The sequence below is a fragment of the Coturnix japonica genome, chromosome 5 (assembly GCF_001577835.2).
Source record: "Coturnix japonica isolate 7356 chromosome 5, Coturnix japonica 2.1, whole genome shotgun sequence".
Classification (NCBI taxonomy): Eukaryota; Metazoa; Chordata; class Aves; order Galliformes; family Phasianidae; genus Coturnix; species Coturnix japonica.
In genome coordinates, this window is record NC_029520.1 from 47,050,378 (window position 1) to 47,074,224 (window position 23,847).

Genomic DNA, 23,847 nt, shown 5'->3' on the forward strand with positions numbered 1-23,847 from the left:
GGATCACAGAGCATCCCGAGTTGGAAGGGACCCACAAGGACCATCCAGCCCAACTCCTGGCTCCATCCAGGACCACGCACCGGCCCTATAGTCCCCATGTAGCCAGATGTTGTTGAGACTAAATTTTTGGAAGACAGCATTGAAGCCATCCAGGGAAGCTCCTGCAGGTGACGGCAGGGCCGCAGCCCCCGGGGCTCAGCGCGGAGGAGGCCGCTTGGCCTAGAGCAGCGGACAGTGCCGGAGGGAAGGCGGGTGCGGCCCGGCCGCTGGGGCCGCCTCCTGACGTCGGGAACCTGCCGTGCGCAGGGCGGGGCGGGGCGGGGCGGGCGCTGGGAGCGGGCGGGCAGAGCCGGCTGCGGGGCGAGGCGCCCGGCCTGTCCCCGAGCCCAGGGCCGGAGCAGGTAGGAACGGCGGGCGGATCTCCTGGAGGGAGGGAGGGAAGGAGCGGGGCCGGGGGGAGGCAGCGCCGCGCAGACAAAGGGCCGGGCCCGCGGGGGGCTCCGCGCTGCACCTGGGGCCGAGCTCAGCGCTCCGCTGCTGCTGGCGGCCCGCGCGGTTCCTCCCCAGCGCTCGGGCCCGGCCGCGGGGAGGGAAGCGGGGCCGCCCGCCCAGGTGCATGGCCGGGCCCGGATCCGCAGCGCCGGGAGCCGCCCGGCAGCATCTATCCCTGTCCGTGTGCTCTGTGCCGAGGGGCAGCATCTATCCCTGTCCGTGTGCTCTGTGCCGAGGGGCAGCATCTATCCCTGTCCGTGTGCTCTGTGCCGAGGGGCAGCACCTATCCCTGTCTGTGTGCTCTGTGCCGAGGGGCAGCCCTGCTCCACGCTGCGGGGTAAGGGAAACCCAGCCCTGCACCGGGAAACGCATCTTCGGTGTAGGGAAAGAAGATGCCCTGACGTGCGCTGCTTTTTCTTCTTCCTTCAGGCGGAAAATGCGATATTGCGGGAGAGCGAGGAGGAGAGGCAGCAGAGCCCTGCTCTGTGCTGCCGGCCTGTAGAAGCGACAACAAACAGGTGTGGCTTTGCGCTCCCGAGAAGTGCCCTACACCGCTTTCCCCAACCCTGGGTGAGAGCTGCCTCTTTGCCGTCCGTCCTGGAAGGGGGATGCTGCATTCATCCGGTGGGAATTGCAGCTTGTGGTTCCGACCCACTGGTAACACTTTTATCAGCTCCCGTGAGAAGGGAGGAAGCGGTCGTGGGTTCCCAGCTTATCTGTATGGAAGTGGGATGAGCGATAAAGAGGCTGTTCTGATCTCAGCACTGCTGCCGCTGCTCCTGGGAGTCAGCATGGAGCCTGGTTATGTCATCGTCCTGATGCTTTGGCCCAGGTCTTGAAGGATGGAGAAGCACGAGCTGTGCTTTGTGTGCACTGAGTTGCTAACTACCAGCAAATGCTTTGGAAAAGTTGTTATTTTTAAACCAGTATCCTGGTATTTCAGTGGTTGGATTCAGCTGCGTATTTCATCTATGAAATCCCTTGCTCAGCTTTACTTTGCTGTGGGAATATGTCCAGGGCTGCAGAGCAGTGGCTCCTACCAGTGGCACATGGGATGTGTGCTTCACTACTGCTTGTGGCCACAAAACAATGCAAAAGCAGGTTGTAGGCAGCCACGCTGGCTCCCATGGCTCAGGAAAACTTGCAGCTGTGCACTGATGTTCTTCCATTCTTTAGTAGCAGCTCACTATGTGTTCCTCTTTTTTTTTGTGTGTGTTTAGGATGTGTGAAGATTAAGTGCCAAGCGCCAAGATGAGTGTGACTTCGTGGTTCTTGGTGAGCAGCGCTGGCATTCGCCATCGGCTCCCAAGGGAGATGATATTTGTTGGCAGAGATGACTGTGAACTGATGCTCCAGGTAATGTGGCTTTCCTGTTGTCTTCAGAAGATGCAGTGCAGTGCTGGGGGTCTATGGAGATATTGTGTGCTTTCTTCAAATGACATTGTTTAAAACACGCTTTTATGTTGAGTATGTAGTTCCCATGAAGAGCTCGTATATTCATGAAAGTGCAAGTGAGGCTTCTTTCAAACAGCTCTGTCATCAGATGGATGACAGATAGGAGCATCCAGGATCACACAGATAGGAGCTGCACTGCTTGGAGATTAATTGCATCGAGCAGATTGACTATCTTGATGTAATAGAAGTAGTAAGCAAAGACATTACCACTCTGCCCTGATCTGCAAGTGATTAAATTGCTGGGTTCTGTGGCATGTGATTTGGAGGGGAGCAGGGTGATTTTGCCTGTTTTCCCCATTACTGGATGCTTGATGAGATTTCAGAGCTTATATCTCTTGGTTGGTTGGTTTACTTGTTTTATTATTTTTTATCACGGTAGGAAATGCTGATCTCTAGCAGAGGAATGCTGGCTATTTTGGTGGGGTGACTGAGGCATTGTCCTCTTGCTCCCAAAGTAATTGTGTTACTTGGGCAAGCTTGCAGCTTGTGTTAGTGCTTTCCATGTAAGCATGTCTCTTTGCTGGATTGAGTCCAACGTGCCTGAAGTGTTGACTGTGGTCTGATGTTTGACAGCACAATGTAATGGACGTCACTCCAAATAAATGGAGCTGGAATCTTGCAAAGAGCTTTTGACAGGAGCAGCTTAGCTCAGGACTTTGAATAAGCTCACAATTAAATTGATATTTAGACTTGTGCGTGAGTACTTGAAGTGCAAAAGAACTCCGGTTGCACCTGTCTCCCTTTTGCCCCTTTACACAGGTGGCAGAAGATTTTGTGGATCATCTGTAAACCCTGTGTGGCTGCTGGTGTCAACATAAGGGAGCTTCCTATACAACAGGGCCTCCCTCCCCTGTAGGTAGCTTTCACTGATAACCCAGTAACAGCTATTTCCTAAATGCTTTGCTGACGTCCTTCCAGGCAGGCCGTATTTGTAGCTACTATGCAGATTCTGTATGATATGTTAGCAGGAGGTCTGCTGAGGGGACCGAAGTTCCTACTGTGTGAACTGTCCTTGGAAGGCAGTTGTTTGTTAAGGTGTTGTCTGGCCCTCGTAAAATGTTAGTGTCCACAAAAGGAGAGCTTGCAGTATTTGTGCTGCTCTGCTGGCTGGCAGTGAAGGAAATGGCTTTGCCATTCAGAGTGTCAGAGTTTGAAGCGTGCTCCAGTTTGACAGCAGATCGTTTGTTTGGGTTTTCCTATGAATCACACTATCTTTTATTTCATTTTTCCACGTCTGACAAGTGAGCCATTTAAAATGTCTCGGTGTTTTCTGAAGTCTGCATTTGCTCAAAAACCTGATGGCTGTCTTCTCTTGTGAATTAAAGGGGAAAAATTTATACGGTGGCTTTACTGCTCAAAAATGGCCTGAGCTTCTGGGTGCCCCTTAATTTAGTACCTTATGAAGGTATCTGAGTTTTCTTTACAGCCAGGGCTCTGCACATTGGAAATCACAGTTCTCAAGCTGTGCAGTCCATAAAAGTACCCAAATATCACTAATTGTGAAAATATGCTGCTTATTTCTCTGGTTATTTCTGAGGTTAACTGGACAGCATGGGCTGTAAAGTTCCCTATACCTCATGGAGTATTTGATGCTGCTTTAAAAGTCTAAACTGTCTTGTTAATGCATGCAGATCAGCAACCTTGTGATGCTATTAATTTGTCATGCTCTTCTCTACAAAGTAAATGAGTTGGGATTCTTGGAGGAGCCAGCAGTATCAGTTAGAAGAAGGATGCGGCTGCATTTGGGGGCTGGCAGGTAGTAGAGGAGATTTTCATAGAAGGTGTTTCTATTATTTTGCTGGAATGAAGGCTCTGGGTTGTCAGTATAAGCCAGCTGTTTATGTTCATGGCCTGAATTATATCTGACCTTTTAATAAATATATTAGTTTACTGTCTTGAGTAATACAACTTTTTCTCAGATCATGTGAATGGTCTCATTTTGAGCAGCACATAATTTTCTTAGCCATTTGCTTATAAAGATGTTTTCCAGAGCTTTCTTGGGCTGCAGCTGACATGACTGTATTAAGATGCAGGGCAGCAGGGAGACTCAAGTGCACTCTTGATATCCAAGCAAAGTTGTGTGTGAGCAGATGGAGGATGAGGTCTAAAAATAGACTTTTTCCCTACTGTGACTGTCCATGTCATAGAATTGTTGTGCAGGTTGGCACAATTGATTTCCCTGGCAAAAGCTTAAGGAGCTGGGAGGTTGGTTATTGGAGCAGACGGACAGAGCTCTTGTAGCAGTGTGACTGTCATATTCCTCTGGTGATGACACTGAAAGTACGTGTTCACTACATGGTTATTTTGGATATAGACTTCAAGATATGGGCACTCAGTACTCCCAGTTGCACAGCTGAGAACAGACTGGTATTGTCTAGGAAGGGGGCTGGATCATCTGGGTGCTGTTTTTCATCTCTTAAGATTATTTCTGCTTAGTGATTTCATTGTGATATGGTCTGTGGTCCCCTGTTGAAACCTTGTGCATTCAACAGGGCTCCAACGTGCAATGCAATAGATTGCTATTGCTCTCCTTGTCCTGAAGATCCAGTCCTGCCTTTCTCATCTTACTATTTCAGAAACATCTTATCTTTTGAAGTTTCTTGGCAAAGTTACTTTAAGGTATCAGATCCCTAAATGGCAAAAATGATGTCTTTGTCACCAAACAATCAAGCCTTAGTTTCACTTGAGCTTACAGGTACAGCATTTGCTTTCTAGTTAACAAAGAGATAAAGAAAAGCATGGTCTTCAAGCTTAAAATTAAGTAGATTTGATAGTGGGGAAACAATCTGCCTTGAAATCCTGTGTGCCTACTAAGAGGATTAGAAATATTGTAAAGGTTTTTTTAGCACTGTAAAGATCCTTGTAGAAGTAAACGTGAGATTTACATTGAGTTTGAATATTAATGCATGGAGACAGTGCCACGTAGTGTGCTTTGGCATGCACTGTGTTGTTACACGTAGTCAAGGGCTCCATTCTGCTCTTTCTGAAGATCGTCACTTAAATCCTTTTAGGATCTCATTTGCTCTCCTCAGGTAAATCAACAGACAGCAAGTGCGTGGAAACTTCAACCTTTGCTAACTTGTACTAGCAGGTTTTTCATAAAGCTTTATGAAGATGGGAATTCTCTGAAAACATATTATGTTTTCTTTATTTCCTTCTTTTTCTCCTTAAAGAAAGAGTTGTATTGGTGGTTTGTTGTGGTGTTCTTTTCTTTTTTGACAACGTAGAGTGAAGTAACTCCCTCCCCCCGCTGCATTTTTCATGTGAAATGTAATTGCCAGCTTTATCAGCTTTGATCGTTTGCTTAATGCCATGGATATTTACTTGCATTAGCAAAACGTTTATGTAGTGCAAAGTTTTTGTGTAACCATTGAAACCCTCCCCCACGCCCAAATAAAGCATATTTGACGTTTTTCCTAGATGTAAATATTTAATGAAAAGGAGAACAGCATCGTGATTTTGTTGTTGTTTAAAAGAGAGGTGTTTATTGGGAAAAAAAATGAGAATGGAAAACATTTAAACAATGTTCTGTTGTGTTTTTCCCTCCCTGTAGAGCAGCAGTTGGGCAGCTCTTGCAGTATCAGTATGTACTGCAGCTGCAGTAGGTGCAGATGGTGTGATGCTTCTGTTTCAGGTGTGGCCTTTGTCCTGCCTGTCAGTGAGGACAGCTTGGCACTTCCTATTATGAGCCTCTGCTTTCAGTTGCTTACAACTTCGCTAAACTTTCTAGCTGTTTAAGGTGCAAGTTTATGTTCCAGGCATCTGCCTTAGGCAGAGTATTCTGGAATAGATCAGCTCCTTTCTTCAGTCTTCTTACAATGGGGCTGAGGAAAACGCTGCTTTCCTCATGTAAACTATTTAGAAGTATATTTAACCTTTCTTTCAAGTTGTGCTGCAGTGAAGTGATGCCTTTTCAAGGGGGAATACCCAGGTCAGTGGTGAAGGGTTTTCTCATTGATAACCTGAATGTGTTTAGCTGAGTTCCAGACCTTTGGACAAGGTTGAAGTTCACTCACAGTCAGGGGGAAGAGCTTACAGACATTATTTTTTATGGTAATGTTTCATTTGGGAGTGTGGTTGGTGAGGTTATGGGTTGGAGGACAGGTTGGGCTGGGTGCAGGGATGCACAAGGCTGATATTTATGTGGTCAGCAGCTCTGTGTCCAGGTGGAGGCCAGTCATGAGTGGTGTCCCCCAGGAATCCACCTTGGGACCAGTGATCTTTCAACATCTTTATAAGTGACACAGTATTGAGTGTACTCACAGCAACTTCAGTGGTGACTCCCAGGTTGAGTGGTGCAGTTGACACAACAGAAGAAAGGGATGCTATCCAGAGTGCCCAAAACAGGCTTGAAAAGTGGCCCCAAACTAATGGAATGAAGTTCAATAAGGGGGGGTGCAAGGTGTTACACTTGGGTTGAGGCAGTCCCAAATAGGTGTACAGAGAGGGGGAAGAACTCACTGTGAGCAGCCCTGCAAAGGACTTAGGGGTCCTGATAGACAAAATGCTGGACATGAGGCAGTTTGCTCTTGCTACCTGGAAGGTGAACTGCATCCGGGACTGCATTAACAGAGGGGTGGCAGTAGAGTCAGGGAGGGGTTGTCCCTCTCTGCTCTGCAATTATTTGGACCCATCTTGAGTACTGCATCCAGGCTTGGGACCTGGAGAAGAAGGATGCAGAACTGTTAGAGCCAGTCTGGAGAGCCACAAAAATAACCAGAGATCTGGAACACCTCTCCTGTGAAGAAAGGTTGAGAGAGCTGGGCTTGTTAATCCTGGAAAAGAGAAAGCTCTGGGGACACCTCATTTCAGCCTTCCAGTTTTTGAAGGGAGCTTATAATGAGCAGGATGAACTTTTTACATGGCTTAATAATGATAGGACAGGGGGGGATTGCTTTAAGCTTAAATAGGGGAGATCTAGATTAGATATCATGAAGAAATTCTTTACTCAGAAGGCATTGAGGCCCTGGCACTGCTGCCCAGAGAGCTGTGGGTGCCCCATCCCTGGTGGTGCTCGAGGCTGGGCTGGATGGGGTCCTGGGCAGCCTGAGCTGGTGGGGAGCAACCAGTTCCATGGCAGGGGCTTGGAGGTGGGTGGGCTTTATGGTCCCTTCCAGCCTAAGTAATTGTTCTGTGTGAGAACAGCTGCCCTAGATTAGATTAGTTTAGTTCAAGGTGCATCTAGCCCACTGTCCTGACTTGGGCTGTGGTCAAACAGCTCTCTAGAAAGCTGGTACAGTATTTGCTCAGCTTCCTACAGTTTATGTTTCAGGGGTCTGATTGCTGTCTCTATGCTCATTTTGGTCAGTGGGTTTCTATTTTACAGCAGTTAGCCAATAGATTAAGGCTGGGCTGAGCAGGTACGAGCAGCTCAGTGTGTGTACATAGAGGAGGTGCACAGAGAGGGGAATCTGCAGGATATAGAGCATGGTGAATGTAGGGCACAAGCAGCTCAGTGTGAAGAAGGTGAGCATTGCCGTGTGAAGTTGGGGAGCAGCATCTCCCTTGGGCCTCAAGTGGGCTTAAGTCTTGCTGTTGCTCTGGTGTCAGCAAATAGCTATAGAAGCTACCAGCCGAGTCTCTGTCACTGGTCCATATGGGGGATCATGTGCTGCTTGTGCTACCAGTCAGTTCATCTCACAAGCCCCTACCACAAGGTTCTGGCGAATGGCATAAACTCTAACTTGATGCTGCTTGAATAGACATCTTCCTTTTTTTAGCTTGTTTTGGTAAAAAGTGAGGCAATTACAAGCATCCTAAGCATTGAAAGAGCATTCCTATGGCTGCTACATCAAATGTTTATAACTGCAAAGCAGTTAGTGTGGAGACTGTCTGCATGATCCTGCTTCTGTCCTTTGTGCATAGGCATGAAGGTACAATCTGTTCCTGTGCCATTATCCTGTAGTTTTACCCCTACAAGATCTGTCCCATGCTCAATTCATGAGGTGTAGGGTGCACTCTGCAAATAACAGTGTAGTTATGAGCTCTGTGTGTGTGCGACTAGTAGTCGAATTAAGGCTTCATTGACCTGATGTGTCCTGCCTTCCCCGGGCTGTATTTGATAACACAATGTTTCTCTGATGTAGCTTGATAAAGATTTACATAAACAAGTGTGAATAGATGCGGCACAGTTTGTCTGTACTGGGAAGAAGCAGGTGGTGTGTTTGGTAGGTGTTTTTCTGATGCTTCTGGGTGAATGCACCGCTGTGCAGAAGCCAGGTCCTTCCATCACAGAGGTATTTTCTGCACTGGGAGTGATAGGGGACCTCAGGCCTGGTGTCCCAATCTCATTCCCAGAGGCTCAGGGGTGGAGGAGGAAGCTGCAGTCGGGACAGGGCTGTGTAGTTATCTGGAGGATGTCAACCATCACCTGTATGTCCCTGGGTGTTAGGAACTGCAGTGGTTTTGAAACGTTCATCCCTGAGGTGCCACAAAGGAAGGAGCTATCTTGAAGGCAAAAGGGAAAGGATGTGGCCTTGGGAAGCCTCAGATTTCTGCTTAGCAGTTCTTACAGGTGCTGGGCAACAGCTGTGACAATCCCAGACCTCTTGCTGTTGGTTCTTGCCTCTTATTGTGGAATTGATGGCAGGGCCCAGTGAGGGGATGTAGTGTAGGGCAGCCATCATGGCAGGACCAGCAAACTACGAGTGGAAGTCATTGCTTTCTTGTGACATAAAGGACAGGAGGTCTACAAGGAACTGGACAGTGGGTTTGTTCCTCCAGGGGACCCTGTCCAGATCTGGAGCTGACCACAGTCTTGACTCAGACTGTGTTATGCAGCTGTACTCTGTACTGAAATTGTCAAGGCTTCTCTCTCACACCAGAGGTGCTGCTTGCCCATGCAAAATGGGGGGAAGGCAACTCATCTGCAGGCTGCATGCTCCCTGCCTTAGGTGAGGGCCAGCCCTTAGATCTCTTCAACCTGTGCTTCACTTCTAGAAAGGAACTAGCAAGCAAAACCCAATTCTAGCCCAGAATAATGGGTTAAATTGTTACAGAAACTGTGCCAGCTTCCAAATCCCTTTGCCAAGCTGTGGGGATTATGGTTTAGTTTTCCTGGGGGATTTCTTTCTTTTGTTCAGTGCCTTATTTTTGCATGAATACTCAAGCCCTGGCCCTGCAGTGGATCCACTATGCAGATCCATAACCTTAGCTGCAGCAAAGCTGGTGGCAGGAATTGTACCTCAGAAGCTATAATGTGTTCAGCTCCAGAATGAGGGTGGCTGCACATGCTGGAGTGGGGACTGTCTGATGCAGAAGCTAACCCGTGTCCCTGGAAGCAATCAGTCTGCCTTCTGTAAGTACATCTTGTCTGCAGCCAGCCTGAGGCAGGATGGAGCATTCACGAATCATTGATGTATATCCTGGAAAATTACTGAAGCTGCCAGTATGCAGAACTCTATGAAACACACAGCGATGAAAGAGGGAGACCCAGTGTTTACAGTTATCATTAAAAGATACTGGGATTTTACTTTTGAGGAGCAAGAGCCATGTTTCAGGCCAGTGTGCCAGGTTGTTTTGTTGTTTGTTTGATGTTGGCTCTGCCTCTCTTTATTTCTAAAGTGGGGCAGTGGGAGAGGTTTGTATTTCCTTACTGGGACGCTTGTGCAGAGCACATCGCTGGCAGAACTGTAACCTGTTCACTGTGGAAAGTATTCAAGCAAGTGTTTATTGCACGCTGCCACCAGAATGCTGCAGTCATCCTGTGCCAGACGTGCGCAACAGACTGTGGTTAGGAACAGGGAAACTGCTCTTGTTTGTTTATTTTATCTCCAACACCACGATGCCTCGCAGCACTGGAAGGGCTGAGGTCCAAATCTCAAACCTGAGCAGTAGGCTTTTGCCCATGGTAATTCTGCTGGGGAAAAAAAACCAGCATCTGTATCTGCATAGACAGCTGAGCTGTGTCTGCTCCCCAACCCTGTAGGGAAATGCAGCCTGTCTCACTCTATTTTTTCCTCCTGCCTTTCTTAGCTGGTCTCGTTTCCATGTGCATTTTGCTTGGTGTCTCTGCAGGTTTTTGCTTCGCCTTGCGTGTCATGCCCAATACATCAGACCCTTCTTCAAGCTGGTTATCCGCTGTTTGCAGCGCACATAAATGATGTGATGTTTGCTTCTGTGGAGACTCCTGTATATTTGAAAAGCTGCTTTTTGCTGCCCCTGTGCTAAGCAGAGGCCTTTGCTGACCCGATGCATGCAGTTATGAGAATAGCAAGCAGGCTGCTGGCTGTATGTCTGATGGGGTCTGATGCAAGGTTTGGTCCAGATTTGAGACCAGCAGACCGGGAGATGCTGTTCCTATCTGGTATTGGAGATAGCTGCTTTTTAATGTCATCTTTGAAGAAAGGGCAGCCTCAAAATACCTCTGTCTTCAGATACGTGCAGCATGTGCATTTCACCTACGAGATGTTTAACACAGCGCGTTGTAGGCATTATGTGGGAGAAGCAAGAGAGCCTTACATTAGGAAGTGATTTGAATGTCTGGAAATGCAAACGCTGCATGAGTTCAGTACGGTGACAAATCAGTGTCTGTTTTCCCTTCAGACAAGTGTACGTGTTGTTAACTAGAAAAGCATATTCTGTGTCTTCCCAAGAGTTGTTCTTAATAAGGCTGGTGTTGGGATGTGCTGAGAAGGCCATGGCCTTCATGCCCTCTGAGTGTAGCCTTCTTGCCTCCAGATCACTTGTGCCTAGCAGCAGACCTGCCTTCCCTGCCTTCTTTCTTCCCTTTAGTCTCATCTGAGATTTTGATAGGTGCTTCTAAACTAAGGCCTCCTGTGCTTGGTATTCAATCAATTGCAGTTTTTCAGTTTATAGAAGCCTGAAATCTTCTCAGTTGTGTTGCAGACCTCTGGGAAGTGGTCTGCACCAATGGGCTGCTCTATAATGTGCAGACTCTGGTTTCCTAACTCACCTTCTGTGATTCAGAGGTTCATTCCTTGGAAACCGCTGGCTTGCTGAGCTGAAGTGACTTCAGCAGGTCTGTTCTGGCGCTCTCATCTGTTGCCAGTGTGGAATGTGGCTGGGCTTTGCTGGGAAGTGGGATTGAGGTGCTGATCATCACAGATGATTCTGCTCCTCCCCAAGAACAAAAGCACTGTCAGCCTCCGGGCAGCTGCTGTCACTGCAAGAGAGAACAGCTCATGTTGAGCATGACTGATGTTGAAATAAACCACACCTCGGTTCTCAAGAGTGACCTTTGGCAAGTTGCATCAAAATAAATAAGGTGCAATTTCAGTTATTTTAGATTGAGTTTCCTGGGAGACGGGCCCTTAGGAACTTCTGCTGCCAGTTCTTGTGATGTTTGCTGCTCTAACATAAACAAAACTGAGAAAATTCTTCTCAAAACAGCAACAACAACAACAAAAGTCATGACAAGTCAGGACTGTGAGCTGTGCAATACTTTGCTGTGTTCCTAATATGCTCTTTAAAGAGGTGCTAAAAAGTTTCAAGACTGTGGGTAGGATACAGTAGATCACTGTGAGTGCTTTTGAATGCAGCTAAAACTTTCATGGAGGATGGGAAATTCTGGCTTAAATAAAATAGGTCCCATTGGTGACCTCTGCTTTTATGAACGGGAATGTCATGGTGCTGGAATACATCTCTGTGCTCTGCATTGATCCTTGTCTGGTTTGGGACCGGGAGTGGCTGTAGTCAGCTGTTGTAAAATACAGCAGTCCAAAGGCCAATAGCTTACAGCAGGGTCAGGTCCAGGGCAGACCAAATTTTTTAGGAGACAGCTGCTTTCCTGAAGTAAACCCTGTATTATTATTATTATTTAATGACTTGTGACTTGGTGCAAAATAAAATCTGCCTTTATTTTTTGACTGGACTGAATTCAGAAGACATTCAGTCCTTATTGGGAGGCTAAAGGGTTTGTTCTGCCTTTAAATTCTGTTAATCTTTAAATGAATGCTGTAAAAAAGCTAAAGCAAACACTGCTACGCCAGTTAGTCAGCTCTCCTTCCCGTCGCACTGGGGACAGTGATAGCCACCCACACACAGTACTGGGTTGCAGAGGGACACGGGGATGCCTTGTGTATGCATCCGTACTGTGCAGGTGGAACGCTTGTCTATGGTAGTCCTTGGGAAGAAGAAAATCCTGCAGATAGTGAAGTTTGTAAGGATAAAGCCTCTGTGTTTTCATTAAGGAATTCCCCTGAAATAGTCTTTGCCTCTGCTTGCCCGCAAGGAAATGGGTAATGGCTTAGTGAGAGCAGTGCTGTGGAAACGAGCCTGTTCATGCTTGGGAAAAGGGAAGGACTTATTTTTCAGCAAGAGCTTGTTGGTTGGTGCCCAGGAGGAGGAAGGTGGTGCTCAGTCTGGCTGGGCTCCCTACTGGGGCAGGCTGCCTTCCCCTGCTCTGAGATCCAGGGAGATTTTGGTAATGTGTGCACCTGCTGATGGTTTGAATGGCTCCAGTGACTGCCTCACAGCTACAACACCTATGCCATGCTTCAACTCTTCGGAGGCTTTTCTTTAACAATTCTGCCTTGAAATTGTCTGACAGTATTTCTCTTGAAGTGTCATGCTCTGTTTTAAAGATAAGACGTTTGGTAATGTGCATTGGGATAGAGCCGCTAGGACTAAATTGCTGTCCAGATCAGTGTCCTCAAAGCAGGCTTAACATTGAAATTTTCTAGAGCTGCGTTTTCATCCTCAGTTCCCTAACCTTCCTCTAAGCTGGAAAACATCCTAGAGTTTAAATCAGCTCCAGCACGTGATTCTGGGAACAGTATGCATTATAAGCGAGTTTGGCTTGAACTCAAGAAAATACTTTTTCTCTTTGAAAATTAGGAAGAAATCCTTCCAAACAGAAAGTCCATAAATGATGAGGACACCAGCATCAGATTATGGAAATGGAGCTCTTCCAGTTTGCAGTGGATCAGATCTTGCCCCCCAGGCCTTTAATTAGACTGATGTTTTCTTTTCAGCGTGTATTGATACAACTTAATGAAATGCTGACATGGCTTTCCATAATATTTTTTTCATGTAAATATTGTACTGTTTAGAGCAACCACGGAAGCTTTAAATGTATTCTTTGGTTATAAATAGTAACAATAATATTTAATCTTTCCTGTTTTTTCTCCCCTCTCCTGTATCAGGTTAGTTTAATGTATAAATGTTGTGAATAACAGCGTCTCTTATGGCTGACCGCTCTCACATTCATTGTGTTTTCATTGCCAGTCCCGCAGCGTCGATAAGCAGCATGCTGTAATCAACTATGACAAAGAGAAAGATGAGCACTGGGTGAAGGATCTTGGGAGCTTAAATGGGGTAAGTAGCAAACCTCTGGGATAACGGAGGCCAGCACATGATGCTGAGTCTGTAACCATTATATATCTCTCTATTGCTAGACCCTCCTGGGTTACTCTAGCTATTGGCATAAATTAATCTAAATGGATACAGTTATTTGCAAGGCCTGAGACAGGTCATGCAGCATCTCATCTTAGAAGAGGAAAGCTTTGATAAATTAATCTTGTTTTCTTATTGTTATTTTATTTTTCCCTTGTTGGTGCCCTTGCAGAACTCTCTGGTGTTCACAAAACCATAGAGCCTCTTTGAATTTATTTCTTGCTCTTTTCTATCTCATTTTGGGGATGTTAACATTGAACTGATGAAGCTGGAACAGCTGTACAGCGTGAGCAGGGTGACCTTTAGCAGTTCTGTTGTCGGTATGTGGAGTGATTTATGAGATGATGAGCCATTTAATTTCTTTGGGGAGAAACTATTTAAAACCAGCTCTTTTTGATAATAAAGATTGGTATTTCACTGGTATTTCATTTGGTATTTGACTCTTCAAAGCTTAGCTGATGTTGTAGCGAGGCTACAGAGACCTGGTAGTAGACACCAGGTCTGTGAGGCTGGTTCACTGCTCTGCTGCAAGATCAGGTAACTCCTGGGATCTGCAGCTGCTGAGTGCCTGAGCCCCACCAGTGCTGCTGCTGCTTCACTTGAGTTCCTGAGTTATTTTTATTTGCCCTGGGTTATTACAAAAGCACACAGGCTCATCTGCGGAAGCTGTCTGCGAGTGCTTGATCTGCTGTTCTGTAAGAATTGTTCCTTATGGTGTCCCCTCAGAGTGCAGGCATCTGAGACATCTGAGTTGTTTGCTGTGAAGCATGCCTTTTGCACCTTTACAAGGAAAATTCAGGTTCTTCAGGCCTAAGCTAACTGTCTGTAGCATAGAAAAAAGTGAACAAGTGCATCTCTTGAGTGAGAAGCTCATTATCAGCTCAGTAGTTAGTTGGAAAAGCAATTTCTGTCTTTTACTGCCCTTGTTGTTTGGAAAGGGAGAAGACCTGAGAGCACCCAAGGTTCCTGACTTCAGGCACCTCATTTACATCTTCAAGTCAGGGACTAAAACTTCATTTGCAGTTTGTGGGATGAGTACCTGGCTTTGAAGCACATTTGGGGTGCTTAGTCTTGCCCATGGGAGCTCCATGCTGGTGGTCTGCAGGGAGCTGAGCTCTTCGCTGTGCAGAGGTGCACCCTGAGCATGTGCAGCGCCTTCAGCAGATAGGCATGTACCCTGGGTCAAAAATCACACCTCTGCTTCCTCTCTGCAGACATTCGTCAATGATGTGAGGATTCCTGACCAGAAGTACATCACCCTGAAGCTGAATGATGTCATTCGCTTTGGCTATGATATCCTTCCTCTCTGAAGATGTGTTTTGTGCTGTTCATTGCATGGAGAGTTAAAAGTGCTAATTGTGGCTAATGACTAAGGGTGTTTGTTTTGCCTCCTGCAGCCTTTGAATGGCTCATCAGCTTTTGTTTCTCCACCACAGACCTGATTCAGAACATGTTAATCAGAATGCCTGCTGCATCCATTGGACTTGGAAGCAGGCACTATACTGACAGTAGTGACTGAGGAGGTCTCTGTCAAAGGAAGGGTGGTTTGTTTTTTTTCTTTTTCATTTGAGATCTCTTAGTGGCATCTGTAACTGGTAGAAGTCTGGGAGCAGATGTGCTTCATGTGCATTTGTAAAGACTAGCTATTATTCATTGCTTCCAACTGCTTGCTTGCAGACTGTTTGCAGGTCTTTGTATTTAGTTCTGGGAGCCTGCAGACAGACCCTTGGCTCTATTAGTTGAAGCTTGTCCCTGCCACAAATGCAAGAGTGAAGTTCTCTTTAGCAATAGCAAATGTCACCTCTATCAGGGAAGGCCAGGCTGCTGTTACTCCTTTGTTTACAGAGTTCTGCTTGTGTCTGCTAAAATGCCTTTACCTTCATCCCTTTCCTTTTTATCCTGATGTGGCTGTTTGACTGGCTGCTGTAGATCAACAGAAGTAGAGACCCCTACTGCTGCCTTTTCGTAGCATTAGCAAATCTTTTTTTTAGAATACGCTCTTTTTTTTTTTTAGTTGCTTCTAATTTCCAAATTTAACCTACTCAAGATGGATTATGGAGCAGCATCTTCTCCATGTTTCTCACTTGCTTTTGCAAGAAACCTTTGGTTAAAACAGCCCAGACATTTCTGAGAATGGGAGGAGGCGAAGGCTTTACTGGAAAACTCTTGTGCATCCTTGACCCCAAGGTGACATTCTTGTGTCTTTTGTTGTATCCATGATGAGGCAAGTGTGCCTGCCTTTGCTTTAGCCCTTGAAGTACTCCAGACCTTGCTGGAGCCCAGCAGAACCTGCAAGGGAAGGCTGAGCCTCTGTTGTGCTCTTGCCGGGCTGCAGGTACCTGAGTTTTCAGCTGCAGCATTTGCAGCAGTGATGCTTAAACAGATGTATGAGCAATCCTGGATCTGGTGAAAGCAAAGATTTACCTTTTTTTTTAAAACCTTGAGGTCATATTTTAGTGGCTGAGATACAGGTTTAAACTTTTTATAGAAAGTAATTCTGAGCAGTAAGCAGCTGAGTTAAGTGCTTCGTCCTGCAGCCCTTACATGGCTATTCACGTGAAATGAATGATTGCATTTGTGAATTGTAGTATTTATTACCCTCAGCTGGAAAGCTTTTGAGAATGTAGGTTTTAGACCTGGCTCTTTTTCAGCATGACTGCTATTGCTGTTTAAGTCTCTTCCTCTCCTTTGCTGCTGTGATGCTGTGCTTCTTAGCAGCGCTGTGTCTACAGTGTTCAGCTCAGTGGTGATGGCAGCATCTCCCATGGCCTCCAAATCAGCTGCACTCTATTGCATAAGAGTAGTCTCTTTTTCCATTTACAGCTTCACTCACAGACTGCACGGAGTCTCCGTGCTCTGCCAGTATCTCTTGGTTTATTTTTAGTTTTAACATTTTCCATCTTTCGGCTTTAGTCCTTTCTGTGCTGTGCTGTCCTGATTGAGTTGTTTGTGATGGCATGGCCAGATGCTTTCTTCCTGCTTTTTTTTGTTTGTTTGCACAGTGTAGCTGGGGATTATTGCCTGGGTTCAGACACGCTGAATGCTTCCCTTCCATAGAGGTCACAGCAGCTCATGACCTGATTTACTTTTCATCCAGGAAACAGCAGTGATTGAAAGGCCTTGCCTTGTTCTGACTATGCAAGTCTGCTCTGTCTTGGCCGGGATGCTGCTGGGAGCAGGCTGTGAGCTGTGCCAGAGCTCTGTTTGCTCCCTCATCCTGTACCAAGCTGACTGTACACTCCTGAGCTCCTTCCCTGCTCCTGTTGCATGCCACTCTCCAGTTGTTGGGTCCTAACAGAAAATACAGTTGTACTCTCTATTGCAAACTATTCACAGCAAAGACTGTCTTGCTTTCAGCGCCTCTTGTTGTTATTTTATGATGTTTTCTTTATGACTAAACACTGGATTTCTCTCTGCATCCGATTCCTTTGGTGTTTCCTTAACAAGTTCTGTACATTCAAACATGTATGTCCTGGAGCAAATTCAACACAAGGTCCCAGAAGAAGCATTAAAGGTAAGAGCATGTGGGTACAAAGGGTGTGTGGGTGCAGGTGTCATTTCTTTCGGTGCTCTAGTAATGCTCATTCTGCCTGAAATTTTAAAATACAGAAGCAAAATGATCCACGATGTTATGCTGTCCTTGGATTGAGGCTTGCAAGAACCCTACTTTGATGGCAGATGCATTTCCCAGTTATCTCGTCTCTGATCTCTCTTACCCTGTTGCTAACATCTAGATCAAGTTATTTATGATCTTGTGGTAGCCAGCAGAAAGGCGACTGAAGCTGTAATGTGTTAAAGAACAGTGAGAGCATTAACTTCAGGGTGAAACAGAGCAGAATTAGTTCTGCCCCAGGAGTGGAGAGCAGTTGCCTTTCCTTGAGCATGGTGACATTGGCCAGCTCCGTAACGCTTCCTTCAGCAGATTGAACTTTGCTTAATTTATTCCCATTATCTCATTTGTGCCTTCAAGCTCTGCAGTCTTCCTTACTGAGCAGTCCTCTTAAGAGTAAAGTGCTCTTTAAACAAAAATTTCAGTATCAGTAATAAAATATACAAGAACCTCCTAATGTAAGGCAGAAAAGCAACCCCCAGAGGCAGGAAGGCGGCCTTTGTTGAGCTGAGTTCAGCCACCAGCGCCAGGCGTCACCTGTTGACTAGCAGATGCTGTAGTCTTAGCCCTGGTTTTAGACTTAGTATTTGGAGAGGATCAGAAGTGTAACAGCCAGGACTGCATAAATGAATGGCTAGCTTTACTCAGGGGGTGTAATCGGGATGGGTACACCCTTTTATTAATTTGCTTGTAATAAACCCACTTTTAATTAGCCCATTTACTAAGCCGCGAGTTAATACGGAGTCTGCTCTAAGGCAGGCTCATTGCTTTCCTCACTGGTGAGAGAGTTTGGAGAGAAATAATTTAAATATATCTTAATTGCTTTTGCTGAAAAATTGAGATAATGCAGATGGGGGCCTAGGAAGAATTAATAATATTGCTTTAAGAACAAAGGGGATTTCAGAATTTGGTATCTGAATGGAAAATGGTGTAAGTTCTGATTGTTCTTAGTTGACTCTTTAGAGGGTTTTCTAATTAGCTCATTTGTGGGGCTGTGTTACAGTGACCTTCTCACAGACTGTAACTGTCATTTATTGTCTTTCCGATGAGGGATCTGAAAGCCTCTCTGATGGCGCTTGTGTTCTCTAGCCTCTACTTAGATGTGTTTCCCATTTGTCACTGAGCTTAGCCACAGCATTTGCCTTTGCATTGCCACATTTGTGGGCAAAGGAGGTTATCATTGCCACAGGCTGCCATGCAGATTGTATGGGCATTCTGCAGCTGTCCTTATGTCTCTGCAGCATGAGAAGTACACCAGCCAGCTTCAGATGAATTTCAAAGGCACAGCGATGAAGAGGGTGGAGCAGCCCATGGAGCACGGTGTCTACACTGAGTCCCCACAAACTAAGCTGGAGAAAGGAGAGAGGAAGCCAATTACAGGTATTTGCTCAGGAACCAGTTAGTCAAGATTCACAGCAGTCAGAGCGCTGCTTGATCACTGCACTGGGTCAGAAGCAAGTGTGGTGTGCTACATGGTGTAGAAGCTGATAGTAAAGATTGTCTTCCTAAACCTCTAAGTATTTTACATTCTCAGTTTTAAGAGAAAAAAAAAAAAAAATAATTGGTATGGTGGTTCACACATGTCTTGTTGCTGTGAATGCTGGAGAGCCTGTTGGCTGAGCAGGTTTGGTGAGTTCCTTGGCACCCGTCTGGTCTATTTTTCTTTTCTTAATCATGAGCTGGTGTTTGAGTGGAGGTGGTGACTCAGAGTGGAAGATGCATGGCTGCTGCAGCGTGGTACTGGCAAGTGTGGCAGTGAAGTGGCAGCAAGGGATTTGTTGGAAAGAGTCTTGTGCAGTCTTAAATTACTTTATTTCCTAACACTTCGTTACATGAGATCAAAACAGACTGCTGAACCTGGGAGAGGATTTGTTACCTGGTTGCATCATGTCCATTGGAAAAATTTCTTCTATTGCATGTTTCTCTACCCGCTGCTACCTTCCTTTAGAGACCCTTTTTCGTACCTGCGTCTTGATGATCTTTCAGGTCTTTTCCAACCTGAGTAATTCGGTGATTCTATGATCTCCTTGTTCCCTCCCATGGGTGGGCCAAGACATCCCCAGCAGTTTTTTCCCCACTCCTGATCTTTCTACCTCCTTTATGTACTACCCTGGTATGTTTTCTCCCTGTCTGCTTCAATTGTCAGCTGGTGGCTTTCTAGAGCTTGGTGATGCATGGGGAAAAAAAGAAGAAACATGGCTCTAAAGCATCCTGATAACTAATGACTGACAGAGTGTTGTCTTGCTTACCAGAATGGCAAAGTGACTGGGAGCTGTCCATGTGCAAAATGAATCTGTTTGAGGAAGGGGTAGGGAGAGGAAGATGATGGGCTTAGAAGAGTGAGACAGGATCTTGGGAGAGGTGATCTATTCATAGATACAGCAGCTTTCTAGAAACGTGTACAACTTTAGGTAAATCTGTTAAGGTCTTTTTTTAACGCCTAATTGGAATGGGTTGGCTGACCTTAATCTCCTATGTATTGTCTTTGTGAAAGTCCCTATAAGCTGACATAATATACTAAAACAAAGTAATATTATCTCTCTCTCTCGTATATTTGCCTGTGTTTTTGTTCCTTCCAGCTGTGCAGGGAAATGCACACACCTGTGTGTTTGCTGTTCTCCCATTGCAAAAGCTTTGCGTGTTGATTTAGATGTGTTTGTGGGTCACCCTCCCCCCATGGTGGAGCATTTGTGACTTTGCCTCACAATCATGGAGCTGAAAGGGATGAAGTCGGTGATTAGCTGTGACACTGTGGAGGGTGAAAGGAGGTGAACCTCGCTGGTGGAGGAGTCTCCAGCTGTGTGTGAAGGATACTGTGTTCTGGAAGGTGTTGCCTGTCACTGGTCTGTGAGGTCCAGGTAGAACCAGTTTGTGTTTGCTGCTGCTTTGTTGCGTGAATATTCTCATTTTTATTCTTGCCACCTTCCAAAATACACAGTCTGGTTTTAACTTACATAGCATAAGCAATTGATATTTTGGAATATCTTCAAAGTCAGGACATGGAGTGGCACTTTATCAGGGTGACCCATTTCTCATCGTGTGGCTCATGGGTATGTATTGTGTATTTGTCATTGGTAGTGAAGTGTAGCCCGTAGGTCCAGCACCAAATAAAAAAAGGCTGCGAGCACTGTCTGAAGGCTAGTGATGAAGGATGCCACATACAGTGGGGCTGATGGGCAGATGTGAGAAGCCTGAGGTGCTGCTGACCTGCTGAAAGCTGCTGGAATTCAGGATGTTTTGTTAGAATTATTTTGCTGGTTGGACTGAAGCCCGTGAAGCCGGGGAAGGAGCCTGAGCATTAAATCAGTGCCTTGCTCTCCCATGAGCGTCTCCATCACGTGAGCAGAATGATCAGTGGGTTCCTTTTGCATCTACAGTGTGACTAATTCACCTTGTCTGCTGCTGCACACATGCACAGCTATTCTGTGGCGCTTGGAGGAGTGGCTGCAAGTTAAATGATTAGTGGAAAGAGGAACGTAGTGTTCTTAGGGGGAGAGGGCTTGCTTATGGCAGCAGAAAGAGGCTTTGGGGAGAGAGCTGTTTTACTAAGCCCGTAGGTATTTAGGAATTTGCATTGACTAATTAAAACAAGGTCTGGGGTGACAAAAGCCTTTAGAAGGATCGCTTCCCAGGGCCTGGCTGGAAAAGAGGCAGAGGCAATGCAGGCTTTCAGGGAAGAGGTTTTACAAAACAATGTGAACAATTAGAGCTGCTTAGAAATGGGAGGAGGTGAGGGGGTGAGGATAAAGAGATCCAGCAGAGGGAATTGGAAACAGCTCAGCCGTTTATTCTTTGTGCTGTTGAGCAGGCGGCTTCTTGCTGCTTGTTGCCTGTAAGCAGGAAACCATCAGTCTTTGTGAGATGTTTTTAAGGCAAGAAGCTTGATAGGGCCTGTGGTTGGGTATTGCAATGAGTTAGAAAAGCACCCACGGTTCAGCTAGTTAATACTAAAAATAGCCATCAGCTCTGGTGCTGTACCTAACTGTTGCATTCCCCATCTGTTGCTACCTGAGCCGAGGTGGGGGATGAGATAAGCTACTTTGTGGTCTGCTGTCGGCACAGGCTGATCTGAACCTACTGTAGGTTTTAAGCCCTCACGGGCTGATGGCAGTAGATAACACTGAGGCTGATGACTAACCTCTGAATAACTGCTGCAGGCCTGAGTTTCCAGGCATGGAGGCTGCCCTCAGCTTCCAGGTGAGATGGGCATTACAAGCTACAGGAGCAGGACTTGAGCTTCTCCTGAGATCTATAGGACAGTCTTCCTTGCTGGGTTAGTGGCTGCTTCTCCAGTCCTGTCTGTGTCCATGTTGAGGTCTGCAGGGAGCAGTGGGAGTTGTGCCGGGTTGTGGAGTGTTTCCATGGTCCTTGGCTGCTTTCCCCATGAGATCATGGTAATAGTTACTTAGGCACACAGCATCACCCTGGCCTTTAATGTAGGAGAGCAGTGGTGTATCTGCTTTTCATCCGTGCTAGTTTAGTGGTACCTGCAGCGTGCTGAAGGTTTCATCGTGTAATTGGTACAAATAAATTTATGATTATCAGCTTGATTTGAAAGCCTCCAGGATTTGTGTGCACTCACAATAGGTACAAAAGTCCAGGATTTAGGTTTGCCACACATACAAAATAAGCACTGCAGTGAAGAGCCAAAGAGTTGTTTTGTGTTTGCTCCTGCTATGTTTAAATTCTGTGTTTTGAAGAGGAGGAAAAAAATACAGGATTTAAACATAGCAGGTGTCAGAAATTAGTTTTTAAAGTATTTTAAAGCTAGATCATCATTATTATTATTATTTTTTTTTCCTTCTTTCTCCCTAAGGCCCTTGCCTTAAGAAGCCCACTCTGCATCTTCCAAAGATGGACCTTCACCTCGTTAATAATGAATCAAAAACAGCTTGACTTAAAGCAACCTGGATTTCTTATGCTGGCGTTTTGACTTGCTGCAGACAGCTTCAAAGCTGTGTGTGCTTCTGTCAGCAGAGAAATTTGCTGTTGCTGTGTCTCTCTAGAGACTGTTTGAAGCCAGGCAGAGCGCAGCACTCACTCCTGTCCCAGCCTGGCAGCCACTTTCAAAGGCCGTCAGAGCCGGTGCTGTAGGAATTGTGCTCATTGTGAAAGCTCTTCTGCCCATTTGCTGATGGAGAGCAGCATTAATGCAGACTTTCTGCTTTCCCTTTTCATCACCTGCACTGTGTTTTTGGTCCTGCCCTTGTTCTCTGTGATTCATCTCTCTCTAAGTACATCCCTTGCATTGAAGCAACTCATTCTCTGTCATTGTGGTGCCTTTTCAGATGATCAATAGTCCTGTATTAGTTTAGACTTGTTAAACATGTAGGCATCCCTTGTTTTATACTAATAACCTTCATCTTTCCTTCTAAGTGGCTGCTCCTAAGACTGAAATCCAGGAGCAGCATGTGTGCATGTCAGTTCTTTCCCTGTATTACACTGTCACCCGTAGCTCTGTGTGTGTCTGGCTGAACGCTCATGCTGACCTCAATTCAGTTATCTAAAAGGATGGTTTTCAGGCTGTCTGCCTGAATTGATGAGCCAAGAAATATGTCTGAATGAATTGGCACCATCTGGCCAGCCTGGCACAGAAAGGAGAGGAGGTGGTAACGAGCTGCCATCAGTTAGAGGAAGTCTCATATCATTAACATGACTGTTAGTTCTCATTGGACTTCCTTCTCTGCTGACTCGAGCAAGCCCTGAGCCTCAGTGCCTTTAAGAGCTCCCAGCAAACACCAAGATCTGTCGGGCAAGCTGAGGCCATATAGCAGTGCATATGACTGAGAACACGGGCAGATGTGCTGCTCTGGGTGCTGTTGGTCCAGGTTGAGGCTGCTACCTGAAACTCATCCCTGGCAGTGGGCAGCCTGCAGCACCACTGCATGTATGGCTGCTACCTGGCCTGCACCTGTCACTGCCATCTGTTTAGCTGCCTTCTTGTGCCTTCTGCCCCTTCTGTACAGCTTCATGGTGCTGGAGCAGGAGGAGGGAATCAGGGCACTTCTGCTGGGGGGAGGACAAGAAGGGGCTGTGGTTTCTGACATGAGCAGGGCAGCAAATTCATGGAGCCCTTCTGGAGTCATAGATATTTTCTTCTGGCTTAGAATCTCACCACCTGTAGCAGAAGTAGAGAAAGCAGGTGTCTGCATTGCTTATTAATGTTAATCAAAACACACGTTAATATGAAGGCTCAGTGGAAACATTAATTGCTCTTAAAATATTGAAACTGTCCTCCAATAGCAAGATATTGACTCCCTGAATTCCCATCTGTGCTTATTGCAATCTTCAAATTGAAGTTCTGGTTTGTTGTGGTGGCTGGGAGAGGGGAGGAAGGGAAAATAACTAATCTGATGGGTTGCACTGAACTACAGACTGGCTGATGGGGCTTGGGAGCCTTATGTCATGGCCCTCATAGTGCTGTGTGTGCAGGGTGTGTTCTCAGTGGCTCCTGCCCTGCTGGAACCCCGCGTACTCTGCCCAACCGCAAGCATTCAGGGTTCGGCCTTGTACTGACTTTTGTCAGAGAGGGAATTTGGGGAATTTCCAAGCACCTATTAAGGCTTTTTAGGCTAGTGGGAGAAATTTGAGAAGGTAGAAGAACAGGCTTATTGCTCTGTAAACTCTTTTTTTTTTCCCCTAAATCCTTTTTTTGCTCTACATGTAATCCCAAAATTCCCCCTTAGCAGAAGAGTCTGACCAGGACTGACCTAATTTCCTAACTGCCTTCTCACCTGCAGCAAAAGGCAGTAGTAGCTCCTGTGTCCTGCAGGCAGCTGGGACACAGAAACAGGGAGCAGCAACTGGGAAGGTTTGTCCTGGAGTATAGATGTGGGCTGTCTTAACTAATTACCTGAGCAACTAAGCAATTCCTCCAGCAACTGAAAAGAAATCGGTATTGAGCTGGTCAGATTTGATCATACAAATGATCAGAT

At 46.1% G+C, this 23,847-nt stretch overlaps 1 protein-coding gene across 12 annotated transcripts in view; it reads left to right on the plus strand.

The window, feature by feature from the left end:
* Positions 1-292: 292 nt before the first annotated feature.
* Positions 293-23,847, plus strand: part of CEP170B (centrosomal protein 170B) — a 53,121-nt gene continuing 29,566 nt past the window's right edge. For 10 of the 12 annotated variants that reach the window (XM_015865585.2, XM_015865592.2, XM_015865588.2 and 7 more), the window contains exons 1-7: positions 293-401; positions 922-1,010; positions 1,713-1,848; positions 13,135-13,224; positions 14,517-14,595; positions 16,758-16,816; positions 18,154-18,292. In XM_015865585.2, the coding sequence (XP_015721071.1) occupies positions 1,744-1,848; positions 13,135-13,224; positions 14,517-14,595; positions 16,758-16,816; positions 18,154-18,292 (472 nt within the window). In that variant the 5' untranslated portion in view covers positions 293-401; positions 922-1,010; positions 1,713-1,743. Of the gene's footprint in view, positions 402-810; positions 830-921; positions 1,063-1,712; positions 1,849-13,134; positions 13,225-14,516; positions 14,596-16,757; positions 16,817-18,153; positions 18,293-23,847 lie in introns of those variants that run through there. The other 2 variants (XM_015865586.2, XM_015865587.2) reach the window with 2 other exon arrangements.